General features: G+C 50.1%; 1 protein-coding gene across 1 annotated transcript; it reads right to left on the bottom strand.

The window, feature by feature from the left end:
* Positions 1-8874: 8874 nt before the first annotated feature.
* Positions 8875-15238, bottom strand: LOC306754380 (ras-related protein Rab-11A). The gene is made up of 5 exons (XM_079238388.1): positions 15062-15238; positions 13402-13597; positions 13137-13330; positions 10094-10174; positions 8875-9700 (listed from the first exon to the last, which is right to left on the bottom strand). Exons 1-5 carry the CDS (start codon positions 15099-15101, stop codon positions 9564-9566), a joined length of 648 nt encoding a protein of 215 aa, XP_079094514.1. The 5' UTR covers positions 15102-15238; the 3' UTR covers positions 8875-9563.
* Positions 15239-17511: the final 2273 nt, after the last annotated feature.

The following is a 17511-nucleotide window of genomic DNA, read 5'->3' as shown; positions in this document are numbered from 1 at the left end:
CCTCACTGGGACCTCACTGGGACCTCACTGGGACCTCACTGGGACCTTACTGGGACCTCACTGGGACCTCACTGGGACCTTACTGGGACTTTACTGGGACCTCACTGGGACCTCACTGGGACTTTACTGGGACCTCACTGGGACCTTACTGGGACCTCACTGGGACCTCACTGGGACCTCACTGGGACCTTACTGGGACTTTACTGGGACCTTACTGGGACCTTACTGGGACCTTACTGGGACCTCACTGGGACCTCACTGGGACCTCACTGGGACCTTACTGGGACCTCACTGGGACCTCACTGGGACCTCACTGGGACCTTACTGGGACCTCACTGGGACCTCACTGGGACTTTACTGGGACCTTACTGGGACCTTACTGGGACCTCACTGGGACCTCACTGGGACCTCACTGGGACTTTACTGGGACCTCACTGGGACCTCACTGGGACCTTACTGGGACCTTACTGGGACTTTACTGGGACCTTACTGGGACTTTACTGGGACCTTACTGGGACTTTACTGGGACCTTACTGGGACTTTACTGGGACCTTACTGGGACCTCACTGGGACTTTACTGGGACCTCACTGGGACCTTACTGGGACCTCACTGGGACTTTACTGGGACCTCACTGGGACCTTACTGGGACCTCACTGGGACCTTACTGGGACTTTACTGGGACCTCACTGGGACCTCACTGGGACTTTACTGGGACCTCACTGGGACCTTACTGGGACCTCACTGGGACCTCACTGGGACTTTACTGGGACCTCACTGGGACCTCACTGGGACTTTACTGGGACCTCACTGGGACCTCACTGGGACTTTACTGGGACCTCACTGGGACCTCACTGGGACTTTACTGGGACCTCACTGGGACTTTACTGGGACCTCACTGGGACCTCACTGGGACTTTACTGGGACCTCACTGGGACCTCACTGGGACTTTACTGGGACCTCACTGGGACCTTACTGGGACCTCACTGGGACCTTACTGGGACCTCACTGGGACTTTACTGGGACCTTACTGGGACCTTACTGGGACCTCACTGGGACCTCACTGGGACTTTACTGGGACCTCACTGGGACCTTACTGGGACCTCACTGGGACTTTACTGGGACCTCACTGGGACTTTACTGGGACCTCACTGGGACCTCACTGGGACCTCACTGGGACCTCACTGGGACCTCACTGGGACCTTAGAGAAACGCACAACCTGCCGCCTCCTCACGTTTAACAACCTGTAAATTTCTGCTGTTTTTACGTCTTTTTTTTTTTCCTCTTCACGTTTTCAGAGATCCTGTCGGGTCCATAGTTTCTCTCTGGAAACGTCTTTTAGGAATTCTGTAGACAAAGTGGAGTGTTGGATGTACACTAATTATTGTGCTTTTTCTTGTGTCGAGCTTCGTGCACGTGCATGCCAACGATTATTCCACATAGACTAGCTAGAAGAGACTTTGGCAGTCCGGTTTCTGCCGCCATCCTTCCCGACGCTCCGTGTTCTTTGGTAAAAGCCATTCTGGTCATGTGATCGTTTCAGTGTGGACGTTCCGACCCGACATGTTTTGCTGGATCGTCTGTTGCAGTGAGGTCAGAAGAGGAAGCACCCACACATGGAACAACTATTACCTCTTCCTCCTCCTTTTCTACATGTTTTTTTTCTACAACACTACATGTTGTGTCTGGATTGTAAACCTCCTGGATGGACGGAAATGCTGGAAAACCTCCATAGACCTGCTCGAGGGTCACATGACCATCCCAGTTCCACACTGCCGTTGCTGAGAACGCTGCTGATGATGATGATGGCACGCAGACATCTAGTGGAGTTTTAAGACTTAATCCAGACAAGTTTATCTTAAAGACAAAAAGATTATTTTTATATCACGATAAATGAACTGATTAACTGAACAATCTACAGCCAGAGGTTTATTCTAGGTTATGTTACTTGACCCATGTGGAGATGTACATGGTGAGACCATGTGGTCAGGATCACAGGTACAGCAGGGTATCATCTGCATAACGATGATCCAGGAAGATAACCAGAACTGAGACATGATGTTCATCAAACAGGCTCAAGCATAGAACCTTGGGGAACTCCAGGATAAATGGAGGTAAATTTATCAACTCTCGGCCACCAAAGGGGTCTGAACTGTATGTAAAACTGTAAAAGTTCTGCTTTGGCAAACGGCAATAACGGGTTATGTTGACAATCAGATGTGAACTTTTCTCCAGATTTAGTTTTTCGGCTTTTGTTCAGTTGCTATTAAATGTTTTTGCTCTTGTTGTCTCTTCATCTGTGAACCAGATAATAGTTTTTCCAGATGTTTAAAGTGCTTGTTGTTTTTCTGTTTCAAGCCCTGAACTTAATAAACCATCATTACTCAGGGGAACGCTGTCGTGGCTGGTCTACTAATGATGTATGTTTTTAACTTTGTTTTGTGTGACAGCTTTTATTTCCACACAATGCAGCATGTCGCAAATCACACGTTTAAGATAGTGTTAAGCTGTGTGTTATGCACATTTTGGTCACCAGGTAGCTTTATTTGCACGTAAAGCCTCCTCAATATGAACCATTTTCTGAACCAATTTGATTAATCCTAAAGCTAACTATGCTAACTACTGCATGCAGTCTGTTTAATCCTTTCCCCTGTAACACTGAATCGTGCACTCTACGGACAATCATATCAATTCAATTCAACTTTATTTATATAGCGTCAAATCACGGCAATGCCATCTCAAGACGCTTTACAGACAGAGAAGAAAACATAATGAAAGCCAATTCATAACAGCCTATATAAGGAAACCAACAGATTGAGTTGAGTCCAACTCAATCTCCCATCCTGAGCAAGCACACTGGCGACAGTGGGAAGGAAAAAACTCCCTTTTAACAGGAAGGAAACCTCCGACAGAACCCGGCTCAGGACAGGCAGCCATCTGCCTCTGCTGTGTGGGGGGAAGAGGACAGAAAGACAACAGGAACTGCTACTCCCGGCCAGGGAGACCTGCTGAGACAGGAGACATACATGTTAATGATGCAACACTGTTAATGGGGGGGGGGGTAAAAGAGAGAGATAAAGAGAAAGAAGCTCAGTGTATCAGGAAATGTCCCTCAGCAGTCTAAACCTATAGCAGCATAACTAAGGGATGCTAACCATCCCTAGCTATAGGACTTATCAAAAAGATAAGTCTTCAGCCTAGTCTTAAAGGTGGGGAGGGTGTCTGCTTCCCTAACACTAACTGGGAGCTTATTCCATAAGAGAGGGGCCTGATAACCAAAGGCTCTGCCTCCTGCTCGGCTCTTTGAGACTCTAGGAACCACAAGTAAGCCTGCAGTCTGCGAACGAAGTACTCTGCTTGGTATATAAGGAACTATGAGGTCTTTGATATATAGTGGTGCCTGGTTGTGGAGGGCTTTATATGTAAGGAGAAGGATTTTAAATTCTATTCTAGATTCAACAGGCAGCCAATGAAGAGAGGCTAAAACTGGAGAAATATGATCTCTCATGCTGGTTCTGGTCAGGACTCTGGCTGCAGAATTCTGGATCAGCTGAAGGCTTTTCAGGGCATATTTAGGACAGCCCAGTAATAGAGAGTTACAGTAATCTAGTCTCGAAGTAACAAAAGCGTGAACCAGTTTTTCTGCATCACTCTGAGACAGAATGTCCCTAATTTTGGCTATATTACGTAAATGAAAGAAGGCTGTTTTAGTAACCTGCTTAATATGTGGGCCAAAGGACAGGTCAGGGTCAAATATTACTCCAAGGTTTCTCACTGTAGCACTGGAAGCTAAAGTAATGCCATCCAGATTCATTACAAAACCGGAAAATTTAGCTCTGAGTTTTTCAGATCCAACGAGAATTACTTCAGTCTTATCTGAGTTTAAGAGGAGAAAATTTCTAGACATCCAAGTCTTTATGTCTATGAGAAAATTTTGTAGCCTATTGGGCTGATTTGTTTCATCTGGTTTAAAGGATAAGTATAGTTGAGTATCATCTGCATAACAATGAAAGTTTATTCCATGCTGTCTAATAATTTTGCCTAAAGGGAGCATATATAGCGTGAAGAGTATTGGTCCAAGTACAGAACCTTGAGGAACTCCATGACTTACTGTAGTTTGTGAGGAGGACTTGTCATTTACATGAACAAACTGAAGTCTATCAGATAAATATGATTTAAACCAGCTTAACGCTGTACCTGTAATTCCAATCACCTGTTCTAGTCTCTGTAACAGAATGTTATGATCGACTGTATCAAATGCAGCACTAAGATCAAGCAAGATAAGTACGGACACAAGTCCTTTGTCTGAGGCCATAAGAAGGTCATTAGTAACTTTCACCAATGCCGTCTCAGTGCTATGATGAGCTCTAAATCCTGACTGAAACTCCTCTCATAAATTATTTCTGCTCAGGTGGGCATGTAGCTGAGCTGAAACTATTTTCTCCAGAATTTTGGACATAAACGGGAGGTTAGATATAGGTCTATAATTTGCTATCACCTCTGGATCCAGAGATTGCTTTTTAAGTAAAGGCTTGATTACAGCAGTTTTAAATGATTGTGGTACATATCCTGTCACTAAAGACATATTGATAAGATTTAGTAGTGATGTATTAATTAAAGGGAAAATGTCCTTAAAGAGGCTCGTTGGGAGAGGGTCTAAGATACAGGTGGATGGTTTAGATGAAGCTATTATTTTAGTTAATTCAGAGGGTTGGACAGGACAGAAACTATTTAGACACAAGTCAGATCCTGGTTCTAAGGATGCTGCGGAGACTTAGGAGAGATATTCTCCTGTTATCTCCAAGGCCTTAGTGTTATCTATCTCCTCTTATTCTGAGTCTTGTGCGACACAATGCTCTGTATTCTTCCATATTCAGTTGCTGCAGAGAAAGTTTAGACAGACATGGGAATCTTTTTGAGAGAGACCCAACCTTATAAGCATTTCTTCTCCATCTTAATACTAAAGTAAATAAGGGTAAGATATTTGGTCCCACAAGAGTAACATAAAACATCAAGCTTTCATTTCAGAATTTATGTGTGTACATAATTCTCCTTCACTGTTTAAGTCTAATGCTAACTCTGCTAACTACTACATCATGCCTGTTTAAGTCTAATGCTAACTGCTAACTACTACATCATGCCTGTTTAAGTCTAATGCTAACTGCTAACTACTACATCATGCCTGTTTAAGTCTAATGCTAACTCTGCTAACTACTACATCATGCCTGTTTAAGTCTAATGCTAACTGCTAACTACTACATCATGCCTGTTTAAGTCTAATGCTAACTGCTAACTACTACATCATGCCTGTTTAAGTCTAATGCTAACTCTGCTAACTACTACATCATGCCTGTTTAAGTCTAATGCTAACTCTGCTAACTACTACATCATGCCTGTTTAAGTCTAATGCTAACTCTGCTAACTACTACATCATGCCTGTTTAATCCTAATGCTAACTCTGCTAACTACTACATCATGCCTGTTTAATCCTAATGCTAACTCTGCTAACTACTACATCATGCCTGTTTAATCCTAATGCTAACTCTGCTAACTACTACATCATGCCTGTTTAAGTCTAATGCTAACTCTGCTAACTACTACATCATGCCTGTTTAAGTCTAATGCTAACTCTGCTAACTACTACATCATGCCTGTTTAATCCTAATGCTAACTCTGCTAACTACTACATCATGCCTGTTTAATCCTAATGCTAACTCTGCTAACTACTACATCATGCCTGTTTAATCCTAATGCTAACTCTGCTAACTACTACATCATGCCTGTTTAATCCTAATGCTAACTCTGCTAACGCGGGGATGGAATTTTCGTTCAACAACCAAAAGGAAGTGACAAAGTTGCAGAAAAAGCTTCAGATTGATGTTTTCAGTCTTCAGTTATCCACATGCTGCATGGCCTGGGATGGGGGGGTTGAGGGGGTTTCTTCAGTGTCAGATTTAACATTTACAATCTTTACAGGTCTTTTTAAAATGTTTTCTGCAACAATTTTGCAGACTGGTTCCCACCATCAGACCAGTTTTTAACGCACCCAGTTTCAGACGTTTCCAGTAACCCGACCCTCCGGTGACAGATTTCTGAACATGACGCATCACGTTAAAGACAAAAAGTCTCGGAGCGTGTTAAGGTTTATAACTGGTGCGCTTTATTAAGATGAACTGATAACTTAAGTTTTACACACAATTGTACAATTTATCAGTCTGTACAAAACATTAAGCATTCATTTGGACCCCCCCCCCCCCCCCCCGTCACATTTAACCCTCCAAACTCACTGAAATGACATCATTTCACTGGAATTACAGTCACATACATAACATCGTAAAAAAAACAGAAATCAACACGGTTTTTAAAAAAAAAAATCATAAAAAAGAAGAATGGAGACGGCAAAGGAACGTGAAGCGGATCAGAACCCGTTCTCAGGCGAAGGAACCGCTCTGTCCGCCCGCTGCTGCTTTCCTGACATCTACCTCTGAACACACGAGTTCTGCATTCGCCCGGACATTCGCCGGGACGCACACACTGGGAGTTCATGAAGCAGGTTCCGTCGCCTTCAGGCAGCCTGCAGAACCTTCCAGAACTCACTGACAAATGTTGGCGGCATAAAGTGACACGAGGGGGCGCGGCGGTGGACGTACGGCGGGCGGTGCAGTGTGTTGAAGTCAGAGGCAGCTCGGTGTATGTAGGCTTCATGTGGTTGGAGTTTGGGGGGGCGTGATGCGAGCTGTTGCCGAGGCGATGAGGCATTGGAAGCTGAAGGAGGCACTGTGAGCAGAAGTTGGCGAAATGCGTGTCCTTTCAGCGTCGTTCTTTAACAGCACCGTAAATCTGACGGAACGTCCAGATTGTGAAGACGTTGGTCCTTCCCGTCTCCGTGCTCATGCGAAGCAGAACTGCCTTGACTGGTGGATAGGGAGTTTCGCAGGAATGTCAAACATTAAAACTCCTTTCTTCGTTTGCTTTTGAAACGCTTTGCGCGAGTTTCTGCATAGTTGTAGGTCACACATCACAAATGTTGTCCTAAAGTCGGAGGAAAGTCTGACGAGCTAGCGCATCCTCGGTCCCGCTTGGCGGACATCTAAAGTCCCGCGGAGCACTGTAACAGGACGACATGAAAAACTGAGCGTACGAGTCCCATTGGGCTCATCCTCAAGGAAATGCGAGTGTTTCTTCGCCAAGTGTCCCGCCTGGAAAACCGACACTGCGGTGTCGCAAGGCAACCATACCGCGGGGCGACGATATCGTGGGGTCGCGAAGTGACCATACCGCAGGGAGCCCATACCGCAGTGCCACAGGGAGACCATGCCGCAGGGCGACCATACCGCGGTGCCGCAGGGCGACCATACCGCGGGGCGACGATATCGTGGGGCCGCGAAGTGACCATACCGCAGGGCGACGATATCGTGGGGCCGCGAAGTGACCATACCGCAGGGCCACATTGCGACCATACCGCAGGGCCACAGGGAGACCATACCGCAGTGCCACAGGGCGACCATACCGCAGGGCCACAGGGCGACCATACCGCAGGGCCACATTGCGACCATACCGCAGGGCCGCAGGGCGACCATACCGCAGGGCCGCAGGGCGACCATACCGCAGGGCCGCAGGGCGACCATACCGCAGGGCCGCAGGGAGACCATACCGCAGGGCCGCAGGGCGACCATACCGCAGGGCCGCAGGGCGACCATACCGCAGGGCCGCAGGGAGACCATACCGCAGGGCCGCAGGGAGACCATACCGCAGGGCCGCAGGGAGACCATACCGCAGGGCCGCAGGGAGACCATACCGCAGGGCCGCAGGGAGACCATACCGCGGTGCCACAGGGCGACCATACCGCGGTGCCACAGGGAGACCATACCGCAGGGCCACAGGGAGACCATACCGCGGTGCCACAGGGAGACCATACCGCGGTGCCACAGGGAGACCATACCGCGGTGCCACAGGGAGACCATACCGCGGTGCCACAGGGAGACCATACCGCGGTGCCACAGGGAGACCATACCGCGGTGCCACAGGGCTAGACCATACCGCGGTGCCACAGGGAGACCATACCGCAGGGCCACAGGGAGACCATACCGCGGTGCCACAGGGAGACCATACCGCGGTGCCACAGGGAGACCATACCGCGGTGCCACAGGGAGACCATACCGCGGTGCCACAGGGAGACCATACCGCGGTGCCACAGGGAGACCATACCGCAGGGCCACAGGGCGACCATACCGCAAGGCCACAGGGCGACCATACCGCGGTGCCGCAGGGCGACCATACCGCGGTGCCGCAGGGCGACCATACCGCGGTGCCGCAGGGAGACCATACCGCGGTGCCGCAGGGCGACCATACCGCAGGGCCACAGGGCGACCATACCGCAGGGCCACAGGGAGACCATACCGCAGGGCCACAGGGAGACCATACCGCAGGGCCACAGGGAGACCATACCGCAGGGCCACAGGGAGACCATACCGCAGGGCCACAGGGAGACCATACCGCAGGGCCACAGGGCGACTATACCGCAGGGCCACAGGGCGACCATACCGCAGGGCCACAGGGCGACCATACCGCAGGGCCACAGGGCGACCATACCGCAGGGCCACAGGGCGACCATACCGCAAGGCCACAGGGCGACCATACCGCAAGGCCACAGGGCGACCATACCGCAAGGCCACAGGGCGACCATACCGCAAGGCCACAGGGCGACCATACCGCAGGGCCACAGGGCGACCATACCGCGGTGCCGCAGGGCGACCATACCGCAGGGCCGCAGGGAGACCATACCGCGGTGCCGCAGGGCGACCATACCGCAAGGCCACAGGGAGACCATACCGCAGGGCCACAGGGCGACCATACCGCAGGGCCACAGGGCGACCATACCGCAAGGCCACAGGGCGACCATACCGCAAGGCCACAGGGCGACCATACCGCAAGGCCACAGGGCGACCATACCGCAAGGCCACAGGGCGACCATACCGCAAGGCCACAGGGCGACCATACCGCAGGGCCACGGGCCGACGATATTGCGGGGCCGCCGGGTGATACCATTAACGGGAAGTGCACATTCTGACGATTCTGGAGTCATTTAGCGGTCATCGGACCCAACGACCCACCGCTGGAAGCTTTTCTAAACAGTACATTGCACTAAAGAGGAGGGTGGAGGGGCTAAAATGACAGCAGAATGCAGAAGCTCTGAAAGATGTGCTAATAATTTAGATAATATACGTAGAAAACAGAACGATAAATAAAAAGGTTGAAGAAGAAGAAGAGAAACTAATCACATTCATATTTTAAGACATTTCTGTGACATGTCAGCGCATCTACAGTAATGAAGTCTAACGTGATATGAAATGCCTGCAGTAGCCTAAAGACATGGGGGGCTCTGCCTGGGGGGGGGACCCCACACTCCGTCTTAGACCGGGGCGTATTTACCGGGGAAGGGAGAGGAGGGGAGGGGCGGCGGATACAGGTAGGTGCAGATCCACACCGAGCAGTCTGTTCTCTGAGGGCGGGGTCGGGAGGGGCAGCATGGGGGGGGGCATCAGCAGCAGATCCACAGCCAGGCTAGATGTTCTGACAGCACTGCATCTTTGGTTTGTTCTCGGTGGGCTGCACCTGGATGTTGACCACGTTGTTGCTAGGCGACATGTCGCTTTCCTGGCGCTCTGACATCTGCTTCTGGGAGACGATGCGGTAAATCTCTAATGGGGGAAGAGAGAGTTAGGTAGCTCCGCTAACGTCCACATCAACATGATCTACTTCATGTCTCCCTGCTGGACACCTCTGACCTATGTGAGGTTTGTCTCCTCAAAGACTGGGTCTGCATGTGAGTTCTGACACGCCAGGCTACTGCACACGTGTCAGAACCAACATGCGTGTCTCAGAGTATACTCACTGGAACACGGTAGAACATGGAAACGTTTCCACCTTACCGTCTGTGGAAACCAGAAGACAGCAGCTCGTTCTTGTAGGAACCAGTACAGCAGATTGGCTGCAGCTGATCATGTGACTCCTACAAGATGGCCGCTCCTTCATGCTATGCCGGCCTCATAAAACCGCTGACAGCGAACAGTGAAGACGTCTGGGGGACAAACCTGTGAGGATGGTCTGGAACGCCGTCTCGACGTTGGTGGAGTCCAGAGCCGACGTCTCCAGGAAAGACAAACCGTTTTTCTCTGCAGGACAAAGAGATGCACGTCAAACACGCCTCAGATAACCAGCCAGTTTAGAGACCAGTTTGACCAGTTTCACCAGTTTAGAGACCAGTTTCACCAGTTTAGAGACCAGTTTGACCAGTTTAGAGGCCAGTTTGACCAGTTTAGAGGCCAGTTTAACGAGTTTAGAGACCAGTTTGACCAGTTTAGAGACCAGTTTAGAGGCCAGTTTGACCAGTTTAGAGGCCAGTTTAACGAGTTTAGAGACCAGTTTGACCAGTTTAGAGACCAGTTTAGAGGCCAGTTTGACCAGTTTAGAGGCCAGTTTAACGAGTTTAGAGACCAGTTTGACCAGTTTAGAGACCAGTTTAGAGGCCAGTTTGACCAGTTTAGAGGCCAGTTTAACGAGTTTAGAGACCAGTTTGACCAGTTTAGAGGCCAGTTCGGAGGCCAGTTTAGAGACCAGTTTGACCAGTTTAGAGGCCAGTTTGACCAGTTTAGAGACCAGTTTGACCAGTTTAGAGGCCAGTTTAACGAGTTTAGAGACCAGTTTGACCAGTTTAGAGGCCAGTTTGATCAGCTTAGAGGCCAGTTTGACCAGTTTAGAGACCAGTTTAGAGACCAGTTTAGAGGCCAGTTTAACGAGTTCAGAGACCAGTTTAACGAGTTTAGAGACCAGTTTGACCAGTTTAACGAGTTTAGAGACCAGTTTAGAGGCCAGTTTGACCAGTTTAGAGGCCAGTTTGACCAGTTTAGAGACCAGTTTAGAGGCCAGTTTAACGAGTTTAGAGACCAGTTTAACGAGTTTAGAGACCAGTTTGACCAGTTTAGAGGCCAGTTTAGAGACCAGTTTGACGAGTTTAGAGACCAGTTTGACCAGTTTAGAGGCCAGTTTGACCAGTTTAGAGGCCAGTTTGACCAGTTTAGAGGCCAGTTTGACCAGTTTAGAGACCAGTTTGACCAGTTTAGAGGCCAGTTTGACCAGTTTAGAGACCAGTTTGACCAGTTTAGAGGCCAGTTTAACGAGTTTAGAGGCCAGTTTGACCAGTTTAGAGGCCAGTTTGATCAGTTTAGAGGCCAGTTTAGAGGCCAGTTTAACGAGTTCAGAGACCAGTTTGACCAGTTTTACGAGTTTAGAGACCAGTTTAGAGGCCAGTTTGACCAGTTTAGAGACCAGTTTAGAGGCCAGTTTAACGAGTTTAGAGACCAGTTTAACGAGTTTAGAGACCAGTTTGACCAGTTTAGAGGCCAGTTTAACGAGTTTAGAGACCAGTTTAGAGACCAGTTTAACGGGTTTAGAGACCAGTTTGACCAGTTTAGAGACCAGTTTGACCAGTTTAGAGACCAGTTTGACCAGTTTAGAGACCAGTTTGACCAGTTTAGAGGCCAGTTTAACGAGTTTAGAGACCAGTTTGACCAGTTTAGAGACCAGTTTAACGGGTTTAGAGACCAGTTTGACCAGTTTAGAGACCAGTTTGACCAGTTTAGAGGCCAGTTTAACGAGTTTAGAGACCAGTTTGACCAGTTTAGAGACCAGTTTAACGGGTTTAGAGACCAGTTTGACCAGTTTAGAGACCAGTTTGACCAGTTTAGAGACCAGTTTGACCAGTTTAGAGGCCAGTTTAGAGACCAGTGAACCCAACACTCCCCCTCTGGTGTGAGCTTCAATCTTGTTGCTGCAAGAACAAGAAAAAACGTTTTGTTCGTCAGGTCCATCCATCCTCCAGGAGAAGCAGGTCTGCAACGGGGAGGGGTCACTGCAGGTGAACCCGGTTGTTACCTCCGCAGGTTGTTTCCCCGGCGTTTTCTTTGCTCAAGATAACTTAAAAAGTTACGGAGGGATTTTTTATAAATATTTCAAGAGTTGCTGCAAATGTAAAAATGAAGAAGTGTTTAAATTCTGGTGGCGATCCGGATCACCGTTTGGATCCAGGAATGTTTTAAAAGGATTCTTCAACATCGTGCTTGGCGGATGTTTCTGCTCTCCAAGTTTCTAGTTTCATATTTAACGAGCAGCTTCGTCCGTGGCGGGGCGGGTCGTGCACGTGGCGGGGCGGGTCGTGCACGCGGCGGGGCCCGAGTGTTTTATGACGCCTGCTTCCAATGTCCGACCAATCACACGATACTCCTCGGAGCCCTGCAAGAAAAAAGTTCTGCCAGCCCGGTGTGTCAAGAACTGTTTTCGAACACGTCCACGAGAACAAAATGACGTCATTTTCTTCTGGGAGCCTCGAGAACAAGAAAAAAGTTCTGGCTTCTTGTGGAGTATGTAACAGGCTTTACACCCATAATGCTTCTGAAATAAACCGACTTACAGCAGGTGCGTTGGAGCAGAACACATCTGAGACCTGCAGGACTGGAGTGAGACACGGCCAGACAGAACCGGCGGTTTCACAACCGTGGTGAAGGGATGACGTGCAAGTCGGGGAGGCGTCAACAGACCGCAGTCTTGTCAAGGTCTGGGTCAGCTGGGAAATCCTCCGGGTCCTAGATCACCTTTAGATTCTAGACCATATTCAGGTTCTAGATCACCTCCAGGTCTAGATCACTTCTAGATAACCTCCAGGTTCTAGATACCTTTCAGGCTCTAGATTCCCTTTAGGTTCTAGATCACCTTCACGTTCTTGATCATGAAGGATCAAGAACAGATCCAAACCTTAGAGAATTCCCTTCAAGTTCTGGATTATGTCAGAGTTCTAGATCACGTCCGAGTTCTAGATCCCTTTCACGCTCTGGATTCCCTTTAGGTTCTAGATCACCTTTAGAATCTAGACCATATTGAGGTTCTAGATCACCTCCGGGTTCTAGATCCCCTTCAGGATTCCCTTTAAGTTATGGATTACCTTCAGGTTCTAGATCACCTTGCGATTCTAAACCATATTTGGGTTCTAGATCACCTCCGGGTTGGATTTAGCTTTCTTTTGCAGGTTTTTTGTGAGTGAAACGAGTTTCCGTTCCTTTAAGGTGCTAAGGCTTGACGTACCGGCAAAGGCGCGCGCCTCGTCGGTGGGAACGGCTCGCAGGTGGCGTAGGTCGCTTTTGTTTCCCACCAGCATGATGACGATGTTGCTGTCGGCGTGGTCCCTCAGCTCCTTCAGCCAGCGCTCCACGTTCTCATAGGTCAGATGTTTGGCGATGTCGTAAACCAGCAGCGCGCCCACCGCTCCGCGGTAGTACCTGTGGCACAGATGAAGCGTCGTCATGACGAACAGGTAGAGGTGCCTGGCTCACTTTTTTTCTGCACTCACGCTGACGTGATGGCCCGGTAGCGCTCCTGGCCAGCCGTGTCCCAGATCTGGGCCTTCACCGTCTTGCCGTCCACCTGGATGCTGCGCGTGGCGAACTCCACCCCAATGGTGCTCTTACTCTCCAGGTTGAACTCGTTGCGGGTGAAGCGGGAGAGCAGGTTACTCTTCCCCACGCCCGAGTCGCCAATAAGGACAACTGAGAGGACAAAACAGTTATGTGACGTGACTGAGGTGCATGCCAAAGTTTTGATCCAGATCTGGATCTGAGCAAACTGAAAACAGGACCTCGCTGCTCTGATCATTTTTGACATGACTGACTTCCCTGTTGGTCAAAGCCCTGAGAGGACGCCACAGGGTGCCTGTATAAGATGGGCGGAGCCTCCGTGACGTCACCCGTAGGTTTCTGAAGCTTGCTGGGCGGTTCCTACCATCGCCATCTTGGCAGCATCGCGCCAGGAAAATACTAAACTGGGTGAAGAGGTGGAGCTGAGAGCGTGGGGGTGGAGGATGTCGCAAAGAGCTAACCAAGCTAGCCTGGCACTAACGAAGCTAACCTGGCGCTAACCAAGCTAGCCTGGCGCTAACCAAGCTAACCTGGTGCTAACCAAGCTAGCCTGGCGCTAACCACGCTAACCTGGTGCTAACCAAGCTAGCCTGGAGCTCACCAAGCTAAGTCAATCAAAAGGACACGCCCCTAATCCAAACGCCTCAGCAGAGCTGCAACACAAACTCTGGGAACTGATCTGGATGGAGGGTGAGCTGCTGCTGGGAGCATCTGTCACCACTCAGGGCGCCAAGATGTCCGCCAAATTCCAGTAGAGGGCTCCAACTCCGATCCTCATCAGCTACCACCCTCCAGGTGTTTCCCTGCTACAACACACTTTGTTCAAAAAAGAAGGTTCTCCAGCAACCCTAACCCCTAGAATCACCTCCAGTTTAACCAGTAAAGAGACAGAATCACCTCCAGTTTACCCAGTAAAGAGACAGAATCACCTCCAGTTTAACCAGTAAAGAGACAGAATCACCTCCAGTTTACCCAGTAAAGAGACAGAATCACCTCCAGTTTAACCAGTAAAGAGACAGAATTAAGTTAAACTAACCCTAACCAATCATCCCGCCTCTTGGTCTGCCTGGATCTTCTAAAGGTCACGTGATAACGGTAAGGCGTGTCCCACGCGCTCACTGACGCCGGGCTAACGCCAGCCAGCATTAGCTGCTACGCCCAGTCATTAATTACCAATAACTACCGGAACTGATCGATCAGTCTGATCTGCTGGAGAGGAACTGTTAGCAGTCACGTTACGCAGATTAAATGTGTTGACATGTTAAAAATAAAACGCGTTCAGAACAAAGGCTCCCAGTGTTCCCAGTGTCCCCATTAGCCAAACAGCTGCTCAGCTACCCTGTTAGCATTAGCCCAACAGCTGCTCAGCTAGCCTGTTATCATTAGCCTAAAGGCTGCTCAGCTACCCTATTAGCATTAGCCCAACAGCTGCTCAGCTAGCCTGTTATCATTAGCCTAACAGCTGCTCAGCTACCCTGTTAGCATTAGCCCAACAGCTGCTCAGCTAGCCTGTTATCATTAGCCTAACAGCTGATCAGCTAGCCTGTTAGCATTAGCCCAACAGCTGATCAGCTAGCCTGTTAGCATTAGCGTTACCTTTAAACAAATAGTCGTATTCATCGTCTCTGGTTCCCATCGTCTTTCCGAGAGACGCTCAATCTGAGATTTGATTTACTCAAAGAATAAACAGCAGAAATCTCCGCTGATAAACAGAAATCCTCGGTGTGTTCCGCCTCCAACGGGAATCTGTTTGGAAGGTTTGGAAGCCGTACTTCCGTAAATTCTTCCTCTTCGCTGAAAGCAGCGCAGCAGCAAGCAGAGCGAACAACGACATCCTGTGGTGGAAGGAGGAACTGCCACGTTTCAGCTGATTTTCCTTTCCTATAAATTTACTGCGATGTATTTTTTTAAATAAATACATTTATTTATAGACGGTAAAATATGAAATAACTCCATATTTCTATGTGTGAAGTTTTAAAAATATTTTAATATTATACATTTTAAAAGTTATTAAATTTAAAAAACACAAAGGGTATGTTTATATCATCCATCCATCATCTGCCACTCATCTGGGGTTGGCTCGTGGGGGCAGCAGATTAAGCAGGGAAGCCCAGACTTCTCTCTCCCCAGCCAACTCTGCGGGGGCGATCCCAAGGTATTCCCAAGCAAATACCTTTGGGGGGGGGGGGGGGGTCTCCTCCCATAGGGACGTGCCCAGAACAACTGACCATGGAGGTATCCAGGAGGCATCCTGACCAGATGCCTGAGCCACCTCAACTGGTTCCTCCAGAGGAGCAGCGGCTCTACTCTGATCTCCTCCCGGATGACTGAGCTCCTCACCCTATCTCTAAGGGAGAGCCCGGCCACCCTGCGGAGGAAACCCATTTCAGCCGCCTGTATACGAGATCTCCTTCTTTCGGTCACGACCCACAGCTCATGACCATAGGTGAGGGTAGGAACGTAGATCGACTGGTAAATCGAGAGCTTCGCCTTCTGGCTCAGCTCCTTCTTCACCATGACAGACCGGCGCAGAGTCCACATTACTGCAGACGCCGCACCGATCCGTCTGTCCATCTCACGCTCCATCCTTCCCTCAATCGTGAACAAGACCCCGAGATATTTAAACTCCTCCACTTGAGGCAGGACCTGACTCCCGACCCGGAGAGGGCAATCCACCCTATTCCGGCTGAGGACCATGGTCTCAGATTTGGAGGTGCTGATTCTCATCCCAGCCGCTTCACACTCGGCCGCGAATTGTTCAAGTGAGAGCTGGAGATCACGACCAGATGAAGCCAACAGGACCACGTCATCCGCAAAAAGCAGGGACCCAATCCTGAGGCCACCAAGCTGGATCCCCTCAACCCCTCGGCTGCGCCTAGAAATTCTGTCCATATAAGTTATGAACAGAATCGGTGATCAAGGGCAGCCTTGGCGGAGTCCAACCCTCACCGGAAACGAATCCGACTTACTGCCGGCAATGTGGATGAAGCTCTGACACCTGTCGTACAGGGACCGGACAGCTCGTACAAGGGGGTCCGGTACCCCATACTCCCGGAGTACCCCCCACAGGAGCCCCCGGGGGACACGGTCGAATGCCTTCTCCAGGTCCACAAAGCACATGTAGACTGGTTGGGCAAACTCCCATGTCCCCTCCAGGACCCCAAAGAGGGTATAGAGCTGGTCCACGGTTCCGCAACCAGGACGAAAACCACACTGCTCCTCCTCAATCCGAGATTCAACTATCCGGCGGACCCTCCTCTCCAGGACCCCTGAATAGACCTTACCAGGGAGGCTGAGGAGTGTGATTCCCCTGTAATTGGAGCACACCCTCCGGTCCCCCTTCTTAAAAAAGGGGACCACCACCCCAGTCTGCCAGTCCAGCGCCACTGCCCCCGATGTCCACGCGATGCTGCAGAGACGTGTCAGCCAGGACAGCCCCACAGCATCCAGAGCCTTAAGGAACTCCGGGCGGATCTCATCCACCCTCATCTCCTCGAAGCCGTCCGGAAGTCTTTCTCCATGGCCTCGCCGAACTCCTCCCATGCCCGAGTTTTTGCCTCGGCAACAGCCGAAGCCGCATGCCGCTTAGCCTGTCGGTACCCATCAGCTGCCTCCAGAGTCCCACAGGCCAAGAAGGCCCGATAGCACTCCTTCTTCAGCTTGACGGCATCCCTCACTGCTGGTGTCCACCCTCAGTCGTTGGTGCCACGACAGGCACTAATGACCTTACAGCCACAGCTCCGGCTGGCCGCCTCAGCAATAGAGGCACGGAACACAGCCCATTCGGACTCAATGTCCCCCGCCTCACTCGGGACATGTTCGAAGCTCTGCTGAAGGTGGGAGTTGAAGCTCGCTCTGACGGGGGACTCAGCCAGACGTTCCCAGCAGACCCTCACAACACGTTTGGGCCTGCCAGATCTGACCGGCTTCCTCCCCCACCACCTGAGCCAACTCACCACCAGGTGGTGATCAGTTGAAGCTCCGCCCCCCTCTTCACCCGAGTGTCCAAGGCATGTGGCCGCAGGTCCGATGATACGACTACAAAA

Source organism: Telmatherina bonti, assembly GCF_933228915.1.
Source record: "Telmatherina bonti genome assembly, chromosome: 1".
Classification (NCBI taxonomy): domain Eukaryota; kingdom Metazoa; phylum Chordata; class Actinopteri; order Atheriniformes; family Telmatherinidae; genus Telmatherina; species Telmatherina bonti.
The sequence above is the reverse complement of the archived record's forward strand: the minus strand, read 5'-3'. Positions and strand labels throughout refer to the sequence as shown.